Below are 18,951 nucleotides of genomic sequence, written 5' to 3'. Positions count from 1 at the left end.
AAGAAAAGGGCATTTTTCAAACTGTCTGCTACAGTTTATGTAGCTTGATAGTGCTTGTAGGGGTCATATCCTCCACAAGGGAATTAGATTAACATGATCAATCCTTCATCAGCTGCATGGGTCATCAAGTGGTAGAGCTAGAAACCCGGGAGAGAGCGAGTGTGGCTGGGGAGAGAGATGAGGCAAAGATCATCCAGGCAATGGGATGAAGGTGTGTCAGTCCGAGGAGATGATAAGGGTGTGAAGATGGGATTTGGCATGGTGATAGGATTGCATCGATGGGAATGGAAAAGGAGACACAATAGGGTACCTGAGAGTGCTACTGAGGAGAACAAATCTGCAGCAGGATGCTCCTTGATAACTGAGGGGAAAGATGGGAACATCTGGAGAGATGGTGGAACAATATGACCTGGGAAGTACCCATCACCAGTAGAAATGACTATTAACTTCTCCCTGTGTATTTTAACTCTTCACACCTCTACCAGGGGCCTTCAAGTTCTGCTGGACTTTGAGAAAGCCCATTGCAGAGACATAAATTCCATTACAGGCCCCAATTAAATCTATATATAGTCTTTATAGAGTCTGGGTAATGATCTATCCCCTGCTCAGCAGGCATGCTTCAGTAACAACACAGGCACCGGCTCCCATTAAGCCTGGGCTGGCCCTGCATTGTGACATGAGGCTCTCTATTTTGAAAGTTTTTGAGCACAGACTTTTAGCCACACCTCATTTGTTTTACAGTTTACAGACTGAAACACTTGATCATGGGACAAAGATTTAGCAGTAAACAAGGCAGGGGGGATCTGAAGCTACCAGAACCTGTCACGGAGAAACAGATTGAATACTACAGGCAGGGTAAGTTTGCAGGGTTGGTAAGATGGTGGCTGGTTTCATTGAGCTTGAGTAAAATCACTTGATACTCTCTTCACACCTCTGAGCTGGTGAGCTGTGATTTTTCCTAATTTCCTGCCTTATGCAGAGAGCACATCATGTCGATGGGATGCACTGTTGCGATCCCAACTGAGGAACAGTTTTACATCTTTAGTAAGGAAATACAAGAGTAAATTCAGAGGAAAGCTGAAAGAAATTCAACACTGAAACCTCTGGACACACACTCTTCAATCTCCAGGTTGCCAGCCATATTCGTAGCAGGATGGTGTGTCCCTGGCTTTTCTCTGACTACTGATGGTTTTGGAAAAAGAGTCATTACAGCGTGGTAGACTTCTTTGAAGAAGGGACAGCACAGGGCGTAGGCTGAGCAGTTGTGAAGGGAGAACCTGGGAAGCCACCAAGACTTCAAGAAAAGGACTGAGAGAATCTTTGAGTGTCTGTTCCTTTGTAAATAAATCCAGAACAGACTGCAGGAATGAGCTTGGATGCAGCAAAGCATGAGGGCTATATTTACAGAGCAGATGGTGAAAGGCACTTGTTCAAACACAGTCCGTGTTACCACACGAGGTCTTCTGAGTTCCTGGAACAGTTTTCTAGCTACATAACACAGGGGATTTCCTCTACCACTGTCCCAGTGATAACAGAAAATGCACTTTGTGTTGTGACTGGTTATTCTGGAGCTACGACTGGGAAGAGGAGAGACCTTAGCATATTTGGGGATTGTTTGCAGTGGCAAGATTAGAGGAATAGTAGAAAATTAAGTATGGCATTGATGTGAGATTCACCTCACCCAGCATTCAACATGTACGTTGTAAATGTCTCCATTTGACCTGGATGTCTAGACTCTTTTATATTCAGTGGATAGACATAGGAACATCCAGGTCATGATTTATCTCATCCCTGGGTAGATATGTAAAACAGAGAGCAGACAAATCCTGCCCTGCCAAAGGTCTCTCCTTCAGCAGAGCCTGGATTTCTAGCTTAGACTTAGACTCTGATTTTGCAGACAGACTGTTGTGAGAGGTCAAAACCTTTGCTTTGTATACCTCCTATGCCAGAGCTGTGTCCCCACAACCTGCAAGATTTACAGACTCGATGAATCAGAAATGGAGCCTTACCAAAGTCCCCAAATTGACTTTTCCGAGCCTGCTGTAAATCAGGGTCCTGCCAAAGGAGGCATGGAGAAGAGAATTGCACGGCAAGGGGTCCAAAGAAAATTGCACTGCTGTTGGAGCACCAATAGCAATCTCACTGTGAGAGCATCTGATGGGAAAGGACAACCTCAGCCTTACCCCAGAGGATGCTGGGGATATTTTCACAGAGGTTGTGGGCCTCAAATCTTTCTCTATCTCATTATTTTGCCTCTGTTTGTGTGAGTGGTGCGAGACTGAGGCTGGGTATTTACTCTGACAATGTCAGAGCAAAGATGTCTCTCACTAAAGACGTGCAGGACGGATCAGGGCAGTGCAGAGGAGAGGAGGAAAAGCAGCCCACATACAGTTGTAGATAGGAAGCCCTTTGTGAACAAGTATATTTGGACAGGTAATTTACCCTGCCACGCAGCAGGACATTGACCCCTAGTTTAATTATTGTGTCGTTTGTCCTTGACAGCTACTGCTGCTTCCAATTAACTCTCCTTAATTAAAGCCTCCAGTTTCCCAAGTATGTAAGCATGGATTTACTGGGAAGAGTGCTACAATGAAGAGGAAGAGCTTGGGGGTGTCTGATGAGAAATGACATTCCTTGTCCCAGTAGGACTGGCAAGTTATTTACTTACCATGCTGGAGTGACAGGCTGGAATCTAACCCAGATCCTCGTCTCTATCCCCACAGGACCCTCTCCTCTCCCACTAGTTTTATAGCCATCTACATGTGTGAGTCCCATTTCTTACCGGCATAACTAAGACATGTTTCAGCTGCCTGGCCTTTGCTTTTCTGTGTTCCTGCTTTTTGCCGAGTTTGTAGGTCAGGTGGATGAGGCACGGGATCTCAAACATTCAAGGTCCCTTTGTCCATAATTCAGGCCAAATTAAAACTGGTGTCCTGGGACGCTGTGCAGGTCACCAAACATCCTCACTGACTCTGTTAAGGATGCAGAATCTGGTTCCACCAGTGGTCTCTTAGGTGTCTTTTGCCTTGCTCTATTTAATAAACTATATTATCATGAACACTCTATTCAAGGCTTTGAAATCAAATAAGCTCGTCTCTTAATCTTTCTGCAGTTTTTCGGGGCTGGCTGAGTCTTGAAAGATATCAGCATTCACAGAACCCACGTGGCTTGACAAAGTCACTGTTCAATGTTTTGGAAATGTATCTTTTGACTGTTGGGAAGGAAATTGGCTACTTAAGATGCCTTTTTGTACATTTAAATTAACTTAGTCCATCAGACTGAATAAATCCCACCGCTGTATTAACATCCAATTATAACAGCAGAGATTGAGCAATGATTCAGGTTTTGACCAGAATGTTGGCAGTTTAAGGGGAAAAAAAGTAATGTATATTGAAATAAAAAAGTCAAAAATGGGAGCCAGAAAATTATGACTGAGCACATAGCAGGAGCTTTTGTGAATATGTAATGACAGAAGCGGGAGCCAAATTTCTAACGGGATTAGCTGTTACTGTCTATCAGATCCAAAAACCTCAATCATTTTGTTTTAAATTACTTTCTGTAACTCATTCATACTAGAAACAGAGGGTGGAAGTGAGGCTGGGAGCTGGAGAAGCTGCAGTTTGAATTTAGGCTGGATCAGAGGTGAGGACAGTCCCAATGTTGTGTGAAAAGCCCTGAAGTCATATGGAGCAGGTGAGCTCTGAACCATACAGCAGTTTGCAGATTTTGCCATATTTTTCAACACGTCCTTGTGAGCCAGAAACTCGTGAATGATTTCTTTGGGGACCAGTGAATGAATGTGTTGATGAAGTGAAATATCTTTTCAAATCCTACTGCAACTACGGCAGCTGGACCTGCTCATTGTTGTCTTGCTGCCCTTGAGGAGGACATCAAATTTCCTTATCACTTGTCTGACCCTGGCTCTGGGATTGCATCTCACTTTGGATAAGTGTGAATAGGGGACAGACTAGATGGTGAAGCTGCCTGAGGGGTGCAGGTCTTGACCCTTTGGTCTCCTCTGTTCAAGCAAGGTGCTAGTGGTGAGGATCCTGGGTCTTTCACACCCTCCAATGAGCAGGAATGATTTTGGAAATCCCGTGGTGGGATGGCTGCTCTGGAAATGCTGCCAACCTCAGAGCTGGTCAGAGAACATATATCCCTCTGGTCAAGACTCTCTGGTCAAGGACAGAGCCTTGGAAGCCCAGCAGCTCCTAGATATCCATCAGGTGTGTGGAAAGGGATCTATTGGAAACTTACCTTAATTTCTTCGATATTTTAATGAACCCAAAGTCTAAATATGGTGTACTTAATAATGTAGTGTCCAATAATCAGGTCTTTCCTGGACTTCTTGCACGAACTTGCTCAGATGCCTTAGGCCCGCATCTTCAAAGACATTAAGATAGCACCTACTTCGGCTGCATGAGACCTCACTTTCGGCTTCTACTGAAAATTGATAAAATTATATTTCATAAATGAAATTGATAAAAATGGGAACATGTGTTTCACCACATATGAGATATAAGCCCTTAAGACAAAAGCAGTCTCTTCTTACACCCATATATTGCTCTAGCACAGTGAGGCCAAAATATCAGTTAAGCTGTGACCACTGCATGAATATAAATGATTCTAATCTGACTCACAGTGCCCCAAAATGAAGGACACCTTGCTTTTGTTAATCCTCTGTCTGCTGAAACCCTGGTGATATTTGCTGCAAAAAATGTTGAATCCAAGTTCCACCCCGATGAAGGACCAGCAGTAGGGAGCCTCATCAAGTTTGGGAAATAACCTTGAAAAGTTTCTTAGGCTTTCCAAGGATGGAGAAGGGATGGAAGGAGTAATCACAGTCTGGTTTACAATGGAGATTTCAACCTTCAGCACTGTCTAGTCCCTTCATCTTAGTGAATAATGGCAAAGCACTGTAATTAGGAGGCTGCATGGACTTTTCTTTTTCAGATATTTTAGGGGCAGCATAAAGAGCTGACTGCTCCCCGGGGGCATGGTCAGTTCTCAAAACTTTCAACTTGGAAAGCTGAGCTGAATTAATTACAGTTTATGCTCCAAAGAAAAATAAGACCTCTGATGTGCCTTATTTGCTTGATGTTCTTTTTCTTTTCAGCTGACGACCCCTAGGTGGCTTTCCTTTCAGTCACAGCTCCTTTGTTTTTTGTAGTTTCTTTCTTTATTAATTAGAAGGTCTGACACTTACAGCCCAAGACATTTATCAGCGTGGTACAATTTTAATTAATCTCGCAATAAAGCTACTTGAGGTGAACTCGTAAAAGGGCTCATATGGCAGGAATAACACATAGCAATGCAAATGGTGACATGGGACACCTACTACTCTGGTGAGCTTGACAGGATGTGGGATGTAGCTTGATGCAAGCACATACTGCATAACTGTTCCCTCTGGGACAGCCACACAAGCAAGGTGTGCTCCTACACAACATACAAACTATATCCTATAGAGACCAAGTACCTGAAGTGCACTGAAGATGAAGCATTTCTGCAAAGATGAAGATCTGGATTCCCAGTAGGTTCCTCCTGCCTCTGAAAGGAGCTTAGATATCCTTTGACAGCTAATTTAATAATAATAATAATAATAATAATAATAATAATAATAATAATAATAATAATGACAACAACAACAACAGAGACTGCTTTTTATCTCCTCTTTTTGTAGCGATTTGTGAAGAAATAACAAATTTCAGTTCTCTAGGACTTCTTGTACATATATTATAGTCACAAGTGGATTTTGAATTAGAACGTTCAAACCCAACATCACTAGATGTTGGAAAAGTACATGTTATGATTTAAGCTTCTTAACCAAGCCTCACTTCTATAAGACAGATGTAAACTTGTTCAGAAGCTGAGGTTCAGAAAAACTACAGCTAATGAGGATAAATGAGGAGCACTATATGTTAAACTGAGGGTAGTTTGGATAGAAACTTCATAACCAATTCCAACTGTGTTACAAGGTGGAGTTTACACAATCAATTGCATCTGAATTGAGGAATGGCAGATTTGCAGTCTTTCAAAACTGAATTATCTGCCTCTTCTGCAAGTACACTAATGTTCATGATGTAGACCTGATCAAGCTAGATGTGATCAAGGAAAAATAATTCACAATATATTTTCCTCTGGTAGAAATAACAGGTGGAAATGGCCAATGTAAGAAATTACAAGGTCTCCACCCCTTGTTGTCTTCTTGTAAAAAAATGTATGTCTTTTTGGAAGTTGGATACAACACAGACTACTGGGTTCAACATAAGTCTAATTGGGTGAAATCCTGGAGCATATAGTTTATATTTGATGAACAGTTGATGCCTTCTTGACCTGAAGCTTAAGGAAGCTGGAACAATTGCTTTCGTGGCCAAGCCATCTTACCTTTGGAACTTCTTGATAGTTATAGAAGTTTGAATGACTGGCTCCCTGTTTTGGTCTTCCCATTTTCATTGCTCTGTTATCTGTTCTGATTATGTTCTTATGCTCATGGTAACAGGTTCATTTTGAAAGGTGTTTTTGTGTTGTCTGTTTTGTTGGGGTGGTGTTTTTTTTTTTGTTGTTGTTGTTTTTTTTTTTTTTTTTTTTTTTCACATTCTACTTTTTTCTTTAAAAGCTTTCGGTAGCCACGGTTGATTTCTTTGGGTGACTTGACACAGGCAATGGTGCAATGGTAGATAAGTTCCATCATATTTCTATCTGAAGTTTTCTAAAGCTACTTCCACCTGCCAGAGGTAAAAATACAGATTTTTAGCTTTTTCTCATAGACTATCAACTACCATGCAGGGTGTATGTATAGGAGTTAGGAAGACAATTTCTGATACAAACAGAAAATGTCTTCATAAATAGCTGCAATATTGCCTGATATATATTTATATATTAAAACCAGTTCTTGGTTCTTTTACAGATACAATCAGAATGAATTTTAATCTGTCACTTCTCATATCAAACTCTCTTGAATGTTGCACCAAGTAAAAAATTGTCACTAGGATGCAGGTGCATTCCCTTGTCATTTGTCACAAGTAACTGTTCTGCAGTTTACAGTTGGCAGTTCTCAGTGGTGTTTCATCAGGATAATACCACACTATGTCATCTGAAGGAATAAACTCTCCCTGCTGACATGAGCTGTGGTAAAGGCGCTGGCAATTGATTGTCTATTATAGAAAATCTCTGAAGCTTATTCAATGGAAAAGAGACTATGAGGTCATTGGGCCCAAATTGTATGTTTGGCTTCAAAAGAAGTAAGGGGCTTATAAAAACTAATAGGAATCAAAAGAATCTGGTCCGTTAGACAGGAGGTCAGGCTCAGCAGTCCCTTCTGTCTTTGAAATCTCTGACTGAAATACTTTAATTAAAAATGAGCTAAAAAAGATAATAAAATGTAGTTTTTTGGCAGTAGATGGGTGTTTCAGGTCCACTTCTAATGCCTTCTGAGCTGTAAAGTCAGGGTGATGGGAAGCTCATTCAATACCTGGGATGGTAGGATTTGTCCTTTTCCTGCTGGGAGCAACCTCCCCAGGGATGGGACAACTGATGGTTGGAAAGATGCACAGGCAATGGGGAGCAGAGCTAATGCTCTCTTGGGACTGGAGGTGGTGCAGAAGATCATGGGAGGGAAGCAAAAACATTATGAGACCTCCGTTTTTACAGGAAGCCAGAAATCAACAGGGTCCACAACCAGCATGTAGGAGATCACTGAGGTCCAGTGAGTTTAACTTGCTGCAAAAGATCACATGTTTTTTAATTGTCTCAGGGTACCAGGTCATCACAGTCTGCATACAGCCTACCTGATTTGCTGATTCTCTTTGAAACTGTGCAAGTGAGGTCCTCTGGCAGTGAAGTGTGAAGGGTTATGTGGAAGAGGGGAAGGTCACAGGGGAGGTGCTGATCTCAACAGGGGTTGCACTAAATTGAGTGCTGATCTGGACAGGGGTTACACCAAGTTGAAGTCTTGAGTAATCTGCAGCCACATCCCTCTCTCTGCCCCAGGCATGCTGAGCTCTTCAGGGATGTCCCTCTGGGAGGACAGGCACCAGGGGAAGAGGACAGGAAGGGTGGTACTTCCGTCAAGTCATTATGGGCATTGCAGAGCCCTGTGAAAAGTCTGACAGGTTGTCCCCTTTCCTCCTGCAGCTCACTCGGGTGCCTGTGGAGTCGTGTAGCCAGTACGAGACCTGCAGCGAGTGCTTGGGCTCAGGCGACCCTCACTGTGGATGGTGTGTTCTTCACAACATGTAAGTACTTGCTGGTGTTTTCCACAGTCCGAGCTCTGCTTTCCCCTCAGCCATTTTCCCTCAACAACAGTGATAACACATGGCAGAGATGCAAAATGCCATTTCAGTCCCTGGCTGAGCCAGGTGAGTCAAGGAGTCACCCAGGTACCTCCAGCGAGGTCTCTGGGACTTGCAGGGGGAGGTTTTACTTAGCTGAGAAGCAATTTCTTGGAAGACAAGGCAAGAGAAGGGCGGTAGAGACTGATCAGATCTCCTCAACCGCCTGATCCACAGTCTGCTGACTGCACCAGGAAAGCACCTGTCTACCCTGATGAGCTTTGAATCAAATTCTCCAGCAACTCTTCTCTGGGTGACAATTACCTTCTTGCTTCCATTGCTTAAGGCAGTTTGACTCGGACAAGAAGCCTGGCTCAGACACTTGTCTCAGGATGTACAACTTTCTGCTGCTGACCTGAACCTCTCCTCTTTCAGACTTGTCATGATCTCCATTGCCCTTAGAGGGGAATCAGGTCACTGTAAGCATCATGGGGTCCACTCCAAGTTAGATTTGAAGGGGACCTTATAGTCTGTATGCTCACTGTGGGAAAATGTTGACCCTGAAGTTGAGCATTTGTCTTGTATGGGTCAACTCAACTGTGCCAAATGAGAATAAATGAGCCAAACTGCTCATTTGGCTTATCTGGCAGGGATGCTGAACAAACTTGTCTATATCCACTTTCTTGGGCTTCTGTATGACAGGCCAAGAAGGGACCTTATTTCGTCATTTCATATTCTACAGTATTGGCTTATCCAGTGTCTCTCAAGGAACACTGGATCTAGGTGTCCTCAAGACTGGGATATTAGTTAATTGGCTTTGTTTTCTGTAGGCTTTTTAACGATGCTATTGATCTTGAAGTTTCCACTTTGCAGCCTTCATTGCCAGTGATCTCCTGCAGAGAGCCCTCAGCCAAAGCTGTGGAGAAGGAGGTGTCAGTCTGGCTGAGCTCCTGGCGATGAGTGGCAGGGTGGTCTCATTTGCCAAGAACCTCTCAGCAGAGGTAGTGGCTGGAAAGTGCATTGGATCTGTCTAACCAAACATCTCCAGCTGAGCGTGGCTCTGCAGGGTCCTGTCACTCCAAGTCTCACAGTGTCCTTGGCAGCAATGGAGGGTTTTTCTGATGGATGCTGTTATTGCAGTGTGTCCATCTTCTCCTGATGAGTTCACCTCTCAATTCTGCCTGTTGCATTGCAAACTCTCCTGGTGGAGATGGTGATCCAGTTGAAGCAACACAGAAACACTGTTTGCTACTTCTCCTTTCTGAAACAGAAGAAAAGGGAACAAACCTGTACCATATGCCAACCTTCTGTGGATGCTCTTTATCTTGTGTGACCCTCATCCAAAGCCACGACAGTCTGTTTAATTTCAGATCAGATCTATGTGAACCATCCCAAAACTTGTCCAAAAACTTGACTCAGAATCTGGAATTGTTCAAGGGATCCTTGGCAAAACAGTCCTGAGTTGTGGTCTAGTAGGTATGAACTCATGAAACTTTCACCCTGCTGGATTGAGGATATTTTCAATTGTTATACAGCTCTATAGTATGTTTCCATCTCATCTTATCCTTCATCCATCCTACAATGCACTGTGTGTTTTGCTCTCAGTGGAGGGACAGCACAGGCTATGTGCAAGCAGTATAGGAAAGCATGATTTTGGGTGTTGATTGTATCACAGCAATGCTAGATATTTCGTCTCCTGACATCCAGGGTCAGTTGCAACAAACAATCAATACATCCAGCAATAAATCCCCAGAAGGAGAGGAAAGGAGCAGAGACAACTGCAGATTGACCAATAGCTCATTATGAAGGAGTGTCAGAAATGTGATGGCTGGTGATGAGTGAGGGTGGCAGCATTGACTCAGTTAGAACAAGAAACCCCTGTACAGACTTAGTCCTTCAAGGAGAAGTTTGGCCTCACAGTCTGGACCTGGTTGATGGCAGCATCACCACACCCTTCTCCCACTGGTCACTTAACTCCTGATTCCATATCTGGAAAAGAGAAACACCTCTTATTTATGTACCTTGCAGCAGGGTCACTGAGATTAATTGCTTGTAGATTTTTTTGAAGCAGTTAGAAGGCAAACGTTACCAAATCCCACTCCAGTCTGTTCCTTTCCCGTAGTTTCCATTGCAATCAAGAAATCTGATTTCCAGTCCTAGTTTGGAAGGGCTTTTCAGTGCAGCCTCAGGTTCCTCTCTGGGTCTCAGTTTCTTCATCTTTTTAGGTAACCCTGAGAGCAGAGAAACCAATTATATCCCATTCACCAAGGTCTGGCTGTGCCGTATATTCAGGATAAGAGTTCCATGATACTAAGTCTCTTATTAGAACATTTTGCACATCAGAACCCCTTAAGATTCATTAACAGACTTTTCCTCAAGTGGGATTCATCGTCACTGACTCCTGCACAAGGATCTCTGGGGAAATGTGCCATTAGTATTTCTCCTCATGAGCGCTAACCCTCCCCTCTTCCCTCCCAACCAGAAATCCCAGCGGCTTTCCAGTACATGGCTGAATCGAGCCATGCTGGTGTGGGAGTTTTTTTTGTGGAAGGGATGGAGGAGGCAGTCAGGCTGTGCAAGGCCTGGAGTACAGTTGTAGTGGAAACCAGATTGGCTGTGGGCAAAGCCATGTCTTTCACTCATCTTTCTCCTCCAGTATAAACCATCAAGAGGAACAGTGGTAGGCTGGGAGACAGGTGAAAACTGCCAGATGGGGTACAACTTCTATCTTTTTGTCTCTCCCATGCATATCTCTCTTATTTTGGGATTTACACTTCAAGGGCTGACACAGACCCTTTTTCCCAGACCCCAATTTCAAAGCTACCCTCAGCTCCTGCCACGTGAGAGGTCTGGGGACGCCTGGGGACAGCTCTCCATCCATTGTCTCACGGCGGAGCTGGGCTGTCTGCGCGTAGGGCGGCGTGCCAGGGCTCAGGAATCGATTTCCATGGCTCTGCTGTCCTAACCTTACACCGAGAAACTCGAGTCTGCTGAGAGAGAAAGAGAGACAGACCCACAGACGGCTGCAGGAGAAAGAAGAGGGGGGAGGATTGATTGGCTTCTGCCCGGAGAAGAGGAGAGCCGATATAGAGCAGGTCACTGGAGCTTTTCGTCTCTGTATCTTTAGCCCAGATCTTGTCCCCCGCCTCCTTTTCCCTGCTATAGCTCTGCTCCCCTCCTGGGCTCTGTTCAGGCCTCTTTAGGCAGCAATGAATCATTTAGTTGGTGTAAATTGAAAATGTGGCACTCAGTTGCTGCACGGGTCTCCAGGGGAGGGCGAGGGGCCGAGGTGGGAGTGGAGAGGTGGGGGAAGGAACCAGGCTGAAAAGCTAATAGCTGGCACAGAGGCAGTCTGTGCCTGGCTGCAAGGTTGCAGCAATGTCATCAGCCCGAACGGGGGGTTGCAGAGAGGGATAAGAGCCGAGCAAAGTTTTCTACAAGCCTGAAATGAATTGCAGCTTCCTCCTAAGTCAGATGCAGCAGTTCCCAAGGATGCCATCCAATATCTGACCCCCACTCTAAACCCCCTGGCAAGTTTCTTCTGTCTTCACCTATACCCAAACTATTACCTTCCTCTACCTCCTTTCCCCTTCACATGCAGAGGGGCAGAGATAGCTGAGGCTTTTTGCCCCCAGAGGAGGGATGAACTCTTCTGAAGATGAATGAGTCCTCAATCTCCCTTCATGGCCCAGCACCAGCTCCGGAGCAGACATACATAAACACTGACCCATGTGCACGTGGTGACCACGCAAGTTTTCAGCCCTGCACAGTGTTTCTGGGTTGTGCTTAACACCCCAGCTGCCAGCAGAATGAATATCTGGGGCAGAAAACAGCAGCATCCCTACAGGGAGAGGCAACACTTTATAAAGGGGAAATATGCTGACCTTGCTGGGTGCAGAAGGGACCCGCTCCAGACTCTGTTATGTTAGCTGACAATCCTAGATTTTAACTGTGTTGCCTCATTTAGTTCTCATGTAGCTTCTGTCTAATTGTGGGATGAATAGTTGAACAAGCACCAGCTGTCCTTAAGGGAGGATGCAGCCCCAGTCACCAGTCTCCTTCTGGTCCTGGGATCTGCCCTTGCTGTTATGGGGACTCCTTGGCCGGCAGATCATAAGTAGCAATCACAGAGGCAAATAGTCCCATTTTCTGGGAGGACCCACGATATTTCAAAACTTTTTTCCAGCTTGTAGTGGGCCAATTATATTTTATTAATAAGAAGTGTTATTGAAAGCCATTTTAGAAGGGGCTAATACCATTTAGTAGTTGGAGAATAATCCATTTAAATCTCAGAAGATCTTATTTTGGGATTTTATTTCAGGTTTTAATAATTTGCTTAAAATTTCAAAGTAAAAAGTCATTCTGAAGTGAAACTTTTTTTTTTTTTTTTTTCTTCATTAAAATGAAACATTTAAGCATCTGTGATTTCTTTCTCCCCCAGAAGTCTGTACCAGCTCTAGTGACTGAGCAAAACAGGCCATCAACAGACATGGTTGGTTTGGAGGAATTGGTATTTGCTGTGAAGGGAAGAGGGTTTGCTTAAGCATCACTAGTCTGTCCTACTGTGGAGGTAGCAGAGCTGCCTCTGCTCTCTACATTCCTCTGCTCCTCTGTGAGGAGCTACACATGTCCTTTGTGTGTCCTTCTGGCACCCAAGGACCTCCCCTAGGGACCCAAGCTGGCTCTGTTGGCTTTGTACCCCAATTGCAGAGCACGTGCCAGGGGAGGCCCTGAACCATGGGAATAGGATGCAGTGACCTCCTGTAGACATCCTCACACCATGAATGAAGCAATGACAGAAGTGTCTTAGATATGGGCCTTACCAGCCCCCTTCCTGGATCCCATTGGCTCTGGGTTAGTCAAGGGATAACCAAAATCTGGTAAATACAATTGCTCAGACTGAGATAACCATGGATTAACTGGATAGCTGCAGCAGCAGAGATGGTGTTTATGAGACACTTGAGAAGCCATATGAGAGATTTTTGATTTCCCCACAAAAGGAAAGGCCAGTTCAGAAGAGTTCTATGCTGTCCTCTGGAAACAGACACCTACCCCAGTGTCTGAGAAGTTGCCCGCCACGTCCGTCTGCTCTCTAGATCTTCCCATTTGCCTTGTACTTGTGTACCCAGAAATTACAATTTTAATTTCCAAATTAGGCACTTAGAAAAAAGGTACTTAAACAAGTTGTTTTCTAGGGAATGAGGCGTTAGTGTGCAGGGGAAGGGAGTTTTGTTATCCATGCTTAGATTCATTGACAGACCAGGAACAAAAAAAAAAAAAGTTGCAAAGTGCAGCTCCTGCTGTCTCGTCTCAGCAGGTAACTTGATGCGATGCTGCTTGCAGAGGTTCATTGATCGTCCCTGGCTTTAACTTTCTTGGTCAAAGTCTTCTGAATCATTAGAGAGTCTCAAGTAACCTAAGCTACCTACAGTTGCTGCAATAAGACCTTTTCTGAAGGGCCTTTTACTTGCTTGACTTTCTGTCATCTGAAAGACTGTGACTGTATTTCAGGCTGAGTTTTTTTCTTTCTTTTACCCTTCACCTCCTCTCTTTTCCTTCACAGCCTTTTCCTCTTCTTGTGCAAGAGAGGGAGGATATCTCGAGTGCTATGTGGGGAAGGGGTACTGGGAAAGGTTGTATGGGTCAGGCTTCAGGGACCCAGCAGGGCAGGAGCATGGAATATCACACCCAGTCCTGTGCCACTCTCATCTCTAACAGATAGTGAGAAAACAGTGATTTACTGATTCTTGCAGGGGCTTGTGATCCTATAGACCCTCAGCTTCCACTACAAGAAAACAGGTTCCCAGCTGTCCCTGCTTTGTACTCCCCATGTTAGTATGACCCAAGATATACACCGGAGTCACTTCAGTAAGGTGAAAATTTGCAAGTGTTCTGCATTTACTTGGCATGATTATTCAGTCTTCCCAATCATGGTTGGGACGTTTGTTTTTATAGGAAAAGCTTTCTGTATCCTTTCCTGCCTTAGCAATGTCTTGCCATGGGTCAGCTCTTGGTGCCTTCAAATACCTGGGAGACCCTCTACATGTCAAAGATACATGACAATTGTCCTAATCTTCCTAAAAGTGGATCAGTCACACAAAGAACAAATGGCTTCCAGCTCAAATCCTGCATTGCCTTGGAAACTTATAGCTGTCTGGACTGACCTTCCCCATCAGAGGGGAAGCTCAGAACTACTCCAAGTTCTGTGTTCAATACCTCTGTGTGTCTGAGGTATCTGGGGCACTTCTCATTGCAACAGATTTCCAGATACATGTTATTGGGATGCAATGGGGAGAAAAACATAAATGCTGTGAGGGAAAGTAATTGCAGGAAATCTGAAATCTTTCATTTGGTTTGAAAGTCTCCAAACAGTTATTTGGCAGTGTTAACACTGCCAGTCAATGGTGGCAAAGGTAGGAGTGAACCGACTGTCAAGATTTCTTCTCTCCAAATAGCGCTTGGTTTGACTCCTCCCCAGTCACAGCTGGGGATCAGACAGCCCTGCACATGTCCTGTGAACCTCTTCCATCTGATAGCAAGGGAAAGTGGAGTCATCTTCCCACAATTGGCCTTGGCACAGAGTGATTCCCACTTCTTCTCAGGTAGTTATCGAAACTGGAGACAGCATTTCAGCCTTTGCACAGAGGGAAGCGCACAGCAGGGGGGCTCCGTAGAGTGACATTGGCCCATTAAGCATTCTGCAATGAGTCTAGATAATCTTTAATCTGTCTGCTGAGGTGTAGCTAAAGTACCCATCATTTCACACCTAGGCATTGCCTCTCCTTTGGAGCAGAGGAAATAGCCCCAAATGTGACAGCTCTCCAATGGCCTTTTTGAAATGAGATCGGGCTCTTAGTCCAGAGAGCAGGAGGAAATTCTTGGGACAGGGGGCATGCCTATTGATGGTGATAAAGCCCCAAGTGAAACGGAGGCTCCTGGGAGTCCCATTTCACTACAGATGGGTGATGACATTGAACAAACCACTCTGAACCAGCCCTGTAACTTTGAGCAGAATAACCGATCGCTAGTCCTAGAGAGCTGACCCACTGCTGTACCTGCATGTTGTGCATCCGGCACCACTGATATCCTTCCATTCCCTACTTGACATCGTGTCCTTTTGGGGTGCACTTTTGCTGCTCCAATCCACCTACCAGTATAGGGCAGAGCTGTGCCCTTCACAGGTTGATTATCTCAGTGGCCGTGCCTGCCCGAGGCAATTTGGGGACAGCACTGGGCACTGTGGACCATAAAACGCAGACATGTGGTAAATGCGTTTTGATAACAACCTTCTTCCTTGATTAGCTTATTTTGCTAGAGGGCAGTGGGGAGGGGCAGGAAGATAATTACTTTGTGCAGTGGGTTCCAGCAGAATCTTTCTTCTGATGCAGCCCTGTAAGTTAGGTGTCCTACTTGGGATTTGTCTCCATCACAGAAACATTAGAAGCTCAGATTTAGCATTGCAGAAAGTTCAGCCTTTGTAGAGAAAAATTGCTGGGGTTTCTTTTTTTGCTGATGTGAAACACAGCACACAGTCTGTCATGGGCTAGGAGGTGTGTCTCCTGAGCTAGAACATGCAATGAGAAAGGGATAATAGTGCTCGGTGGTACCCGGGGACCTTCTATAGAGGACCTCCTGTATGGTGGCTCCCTGACAGGGGACACACCTTTGTCATCTCAGCATCATCCTTGATCTGGGACACTACACACTGGTGTGTGGCATATCTAGATAACCCACAGTACATATCTAGAATAGCAGCTAGGGAAGGACTAGGGGCAGGGGACAGCTGTATGACCACCCTCATCAGCTTAGAAAGCTTGTCAGATGTGCACTGGAGCTGAGATGCAAAATTACAGGGGCTGCCAAAGGGAAGGAGTGTACCCTGGCTTAGGTTATAAAGTGGAGGTTGACAGAGCCAGCAAGGAGGCCTAGATACAGAGTAGCAACATAAAGACTTAAGTCAGGTGCCTAAACACAAATGTATGGAGAACATAAGGAAATTTTGAAATGTAGGTGTTTTTATTTACACCAGGAATTCAAATCAGATGCCCATCTATGCTGTCTGTTACAACTGGAGTGCCTGGGGTATCTGAGATGATCACCTGGGGCTGGTAAATATGACACAGAGTTTACAGGACACCTGTTTCTTCTGAAGGATAAGATGGAGACCAGCTGGTGTCCTGAGGACATCTCAAGTGACTTTAGATCCCTGTATGTGGGCAACAAAATACAGCCCAACCCGAGCCTGAGATGTTCTCTCCCCACATATTCTTGGGGTGGCCAAAACTCAGGTCTGTGCTTTGCAACTTGACCAGTCTCACTCCTCTCATGAATTTTAAAGTCATCCAAGGTCCTAATTTGCAATAAAGCAGGGCTAGGGTTTCCTGCAAGGTTGTGCCACTCAGTGAGTGTTATGATATATGGATGGTTTGGGAAACTCTGTCTCAGTTGCTGGGCTGTTTGTACAGAACTGCTCTCTGTCTTGCTGTCAGATGCTCCTGGGTGCCTCTGCAGACAATGATCTGCCAACGAGGGAAAATGGCAGGCCAAATGAGATCTCCCCAGGGCAGGGGTATAGTACTTTACGTCTGCTTTCCTCTTCCACTGTTTCTTATGTGACATTTCATCATCTTCAACTTATGACAGGTCTCAGAAGGGAATGGGAGGGTGGGGACAGAATCAGGAAGCTCTGCCTCCTAAAGAAAAGCACAGCAAACCTTTAAGGTATGTCTTTATCCAGACTCACCCTCTCCATGGATATGCACACACACACTCCTACCCATAAATCCATGCCATCATCTTCTGTTGCACACTCCCACATTCAGAGACCTGCCACCAAATATCCTCATGTGCCACCAGCTCGTTCTCCTTATTGCTCCCACACACACTGCACTCATTCCCCCAAGCAGAAGTGCGGAGGTAGATACTTTCCCAGTTGGTTTCTGCACCAGTGAGATTTTATCTCCCTTCCCTGTAGTACTGTGGTCCTGGAGGCAGGTTGTTCAAGTTCACAGGAGTTTCTGAGGTTGAAGCTAATTATCTCATCCTGCTGTGGGGCGCTTTTTTTTTTTTTTTTTTTTTTTTTTTTTTTTGTGGGATTCTCCTTGCTTTGCTAGGAACAATCTCTTCTTCCTATCATCAGCAATATACATGTTTCTTTTGTTTGGTGAGTGGATCCGAGCAGCTCATTGTTCTGTTTTCTTGAACATCTTGCCTTCCATCATTTTCCAGTTCAGATATGTCTTTCAGCAGCTTTTGAATAGCATACCATCAATAGCAGGAGCCATCTACCAAGGAAAACACAGATGTTTTAGCTCCATGAATTACCAAAGCCAGAAAAAACTTGATCTCTGGACCTGTGGGGAGATATAGAAGTCCCTCCCTCATGTGCAACACAATATTCAAGTAAAACATCTTGCAAATGAACCCCATCAATTGCCCCAGTGCTGAAAAGTAAAACCTGGGTACCAGTAGGCTTCAGGTCTCCACAGGGCTCATGAGTTCAGATCAGCCACAAAGGAGACCAGGGAAAAACAGGGCATTGGCAAGGCTGCGGTTATATGGGAGATGAGTGGCAGATCAAGACATGGAACATTTCTTGTCTCCTGTTCCATTGCCAAATAGATTGGGCAAAATTAATTTCAGCCAGGGGTAACGGGTGCATTTTTAATAGAGTCTCATCCCCGGAGCTAGATCTAGACTGGAGTGGCTGGATGCAAGAAACTACAATATTCAAAGAAAAAATGTTTTCTTGCCATCCTTCTGTAAGGGAGGCCAAATTCGCAGTGAAGAACAGATGTGTTGGCTGTGAACTTCTTCTGCCGCTGGCTGTGGGCTGCTTTATGTGCTGTAGGGACATGGGGCAGCCCCACTGCAAACAGGCATGGCAGTATCTTGTAATACAGCATGCACCAGCCCCTGCTAATGGAAAGAAGGGCAGGGTTCCCTTCCCTGACTAAGAAGTTGCACCAGCAATTAGCATGAATTTTTGTTGGTTATCTTGTAGAAAAGACTAAGGAGAAAGTTGGGGGAAGAGGAATACATTGAGGAGGAGTAGAAATGCTGAAAGGTCTGCTGGATCAGAGTGGATGAGCTGGAGAATGATTCTGCCTAATCTGGCTAAACAATTTTGAAGGGTTATGAATAACATGAGAAAGTAGGAATTGATGTGGGTCGAAGGTCTGAGACACTGTTGTAAGAAAAGGTCTAGGACAGTTTCTGACCAGGAAAAGCAAGTTCATCTTTAGAAAAGTATGGCAGCATGGTCCACTGGTTACAGAGTTTTCCTTAGGCAAAAGAGAACAGTATTAATTTCCTTGCTCTTCTATAGACACCTTGCACGATTTTGGACAAGTTACTTAGGATGAGATTTATCTCATCTACTACTAGATTTCTTGTTTCAGCAGCCAGTGAAGAGAGGAACTTTTTCTGAACACATGCATTATAACCCTGAGGTGTTTAAAGGCAGTGGGGTGAATTGCCCTCTGGAAAGCCCAGTTTCCTTTATTAGCTATTGAGGGAACCTTAATGACTGTATCAAACAATGCCCAATTTACAATGATTCTGATCCTTAATTTCTGTGTGTTACAGCCCCTTGTATGTAGGAGAGGAGTAACAGTTCCTCACATCAGAGGCGGCTGTGAGATCCAAAGCCTTAAAGCACTTTGGACAATGAGTGGCTTGT

The 18,951-nt window shown here is 44.7% G+C and overlaps 1 protein-coding gene across 1 annotated transcript in view; it reads left to right on the top strand.

Moving 5' to 3' along the window:
• Positions 1 to 18,951, top strand: part of PLXNA4 (plexin A4) — a 458,133-nt gene that overhangs the window by 293,128 nt on the left and 146,054 nt on the right. The window contains exon 5 of the mRNA XM_042792117.1: positions 8,134 to 8,234. Within this exon, the coding sequence (XP_042648051.1) occupies positions 8,134 to 8,234 (101 nt within the window). The remainder of the gene's footprint in view (positions 1 to 8,133; positions 8,235 to 18,951) is intronic.

Source organism: Tyto alba, unplaced genomic scaffold (genome assembly GCF_018691265.1).
Source record: "Tyto alba isolate M040663 unplaced genomic scaffold, T.alba_DEE_v4.0 Super-Scaffold_2, whole genome shotgun sequence".
In the NCBI taxonomy this organism is placed as follows: Eukaryota; Metazoa; Chordata; class Aves; order Strigiformes; family Tytonidae; genus Tyto; species Tyto alba.
Note: the sequence above shows the minus strand (reverse complement) of the source record. Positions and strands in the feature narration are given on the sequence as shown.